The sequence below is a fragment of the Salvia hispanica genome, chromosome 1, assembly GCF_023119035.1.
Source record: "Salvia hispanica cultivar TCC Black 2014 chromosome 1, UniMelb_Shisp_WGS_1.0, whole genome shotgun sequence".
Classification (NCBI taxonomy): Eukaryota; Viridiplantae; Streptophyta; class Magnoliopsida; order Lamiales; family Lamiaceae; genus Salvia; species Salvia hispanica.
Genome location: NC_062965.1, coordinates 38,966,540 through 38,969,481, shown reverse-complemented (window position 1 = coordinate 38,969,481; position 2,942 = coordinate 38,966,540). Strand labels below are relative to the sequence as shown.

The window sequence follows — 2,942 nt, the reverse complement described above, 5'->3', positions numbered from 1 at the left end:
GTCCACCGAGTTAGCGAGCTGGGCCAACTGCCTGTTCATCATATCCATATTTGCCCTATGCTCCTTCTGGGCACTTTGCATTCCTTGCATTGTTTCATTACTGGACTGCAAGTCGCTTTTAATGCTTTGCTGCGAGGCAAGCATCTCTCCCATCATGTCCTCCATGGACCTCCTCGACCTGTTTGGGTGATGGAATTGGTTCGAGCCCTGGTGCTGGTTATACTGGGGTGGTGGATTTGACTGGTAGCCCGAGAAATTTTGTTGGTTTTGGTTCTGTGGGTACTGATTATACTGGGCAGGAGGGTTGTACTGGTCGTGGTTGTTCTGGTACTGATTTTGGTTTTGGTTGTGGGTGTTATGTTGAGGCCCTGGGTTAAATTGGTTCTGGTTTTGGTTCTGGTTGTTTCGCTGATGGGGTGGCACATAGGCAGGGTTCGGGTTCTGGTTTTGAGGGTTTTGGTTCTGAGGATGCTAATTTCTTCCTGCCAAGTTAGACTGGTAGTCAGGGTTTGTTGGGCCACGGTTGGAATTTTGGTTTCGGTGGGGGTTGGGTTGATTTGGAGCCTGATTTTGGTTCTGATTCTGATTTCCATCTCCCCATCGGAAATTTTGGAGGTCCCTCCACGGTGCATCCCTCTGCCTAGCCGGAAACCAATTGCCGTTGGAATTGTAGTATCCTGCGGCATTTGCTTGCTCCACATCCGGCGAGTTGTCCGGCTGATCATATGGTAGTTCCGGAGCCTCTTTGCCTCCAGTCGGAGAAGGTGGTGGAGTGTTCTGCTTGATTGCAGTCAACAATTCCTTCTTCAATTCCCCCATCTTCAAGTCCATCCGTTCCTCCTGGTCAGTAGCCGAAGCACTAGCTACCCTTTCTCTGCTGTACCCATCTCTCGCGTTATCGTACGTCTTCTTCGCATTCAACAGTTTGCGTAGCACCTTTTTGGCTTCACTTACTCTCAACTGGGTGAAATCACCACCAGATGATGAATTCGCCAGATCCTTGGTTTCCTTGTTCATCCCCTCATAGAAGGTGTGGTGCACCTCTATCTCCTTCATGCGATGGTTGGGGCATGACTCCAGAAGGCTCATGTACATCTCCCAGTACTCGCTCAGGGTTTCATCATATTCTTTCCTTATGCACGATATTTTCCTCTTCAACGCACTTGTCTTCGAAGACGGGAAAAACTCGGCTAGGAAAACTGAATTGAAATCGGCCCATGTATTGATAGAGTCGGCTGGCAGGTGCATGAACCAAGTGTTGGCCTCTCCCTTTAGGACAAAAGGTAGGGCCTTCAGTCTGTAATCGTCCTCGCTTGCTCCTGCTGGCCGCCTCTGCGCCTTACAGATTTTGCAGAACTCATTTAAGAATACGTATGGTCCCTCGTAGCTCTTCCCACAGTACGTCGGTAGGATTGCGATAACGTGAGGTTTCACATCACACGCGGTCTGGCCTGGGGTAACCACTATGGCTTGTGGGGGATCTCCGTCGGCGTGTGCCGTAAGTGTTGCGAGCTCGGGATCGTCCTCACCTTGGTCAGCCATTCTCACTAGTGTTCTTACTGGATGGGGTGGAAGCTCCGGGAGTTAGTACTCTAGCTCCTCTTTCTCCTCGTCGCTACTCGTGCCTAGGTCGGACACGAGTTGCGGTGTTTGTGATAATTCTCTCTTACCTAAGAACAGATTAGTAACACCGGTGTGGTAAAGCACTGAAAGGATCTAATTCGAAATGTATTCTTTATTGCTATCTACTGAAAGAATATATTTCAGAAAGTTTAGTATTTTCTAGTCTATGATATTAATATCAATATTGTTTATTGAAAGGTCCTCAGGGTTTTCTCTATATATTTGGGTTTTCGTATGTAATTTGGAGTGTATCCAACTGATCAGGAAGAGATTCCCGACCCAGCTGAGTCGTTGGTACGACAACCGGGACCTGGCTTCAAACAAGTTTCCTCAACCCACTTCTACTGATTAGTATAATGGAGGTAAGGGTCGAATCCCACGAGGATAGACACGTTTTGATAACTGCGGTGACTTTCCTGGGTGTTTTGGTTAGATACCACGCTTGGGTTAAGATTTTACCTAGGCGAGAAATAAAGGTGGTACTCTACTGACTAGCAGGCGTGAAAATAACAGGCATGTGGTGGTGTTCGTGAAAATAGGGGACAAGGTGTCTCAGAGGCATATGGAAAGTAGACAGTTACTAAAAGAGGAAAATTAGACAACAAGGTATATCTGGTGGCTGGTGGCTCTCTGACAGGTCTGGATAGTACAACTGAAAAGTAGGGAACAAAAGCAAAAGTAACTTAAAAGTAAACGTGGTCCAAACTAAAGTTGATTTTGACGTTTTCTTCTTCACCAAGTATTGTCAAAAATCATATGAACACAAACACCATAACTAAACTCAGATTCATAACCTCAAACTCAAGATCCATTGATTTAAAAATACTCAAACTTAAAATAAACGGCGAAACTGCAATTTTACTTCTACTGACTGACATGCAAGGCGGTGATTATAATGCAACGCGAAGACTTCAAGCACGAAGATTAGACTAAACATAACTACAACTTCAGATCGACAACTCCATGTAAGAAAACACTTAGAAATTAAAAGCAACAACTAGATCTAATTTTCCTAGGCAGAATGAAGCAAACTCGAACCAAAGCGACATACGAAATAGAAACTTCATAATTTAAGTGTTGGAACTTCACAAGTACTTCAAAAGGCAACAACGATGAGTGTTTGCAACAAAACCAACGACAAAAGCAAGTAAAGATTAAACTAGAAAGCAAGGTAACGATTGTTTGGCCACTTCGGGCGATGATACTGCTATACTACTACGATAACTGGCTGGAACGGTGGATCGATGACTTCTCCGGCAGACTCTTGGACGTCAAGTGACCATGACTGTGGCGAAGAAAGAGAGATTGGATAATGCTGA

At 45.4% G+C, this 2,942-nt stretch overlaps 1 protein-coding gene across 1 annotated transcript; it reads right to left on the bottom strand.

The window, feature by feature from the left end:
* Positions 1 to 471: 471 nt before the first annotated feature.
* LOC125196235 lies at positions 472 to 1,542 on the bottom strand. The gene has a single exon (XM_048094668.1). The coding sequence runs from the start codon at positions 1,540 to 1,542 to the stop codon at positions 472 to 474; it is 1,071 nt and encodes a 356-aa protein (XP_047950625.1).
* Between the last annotated feature and the right edge of the window lie 1,400 nt (positions 1,543 to 2,942).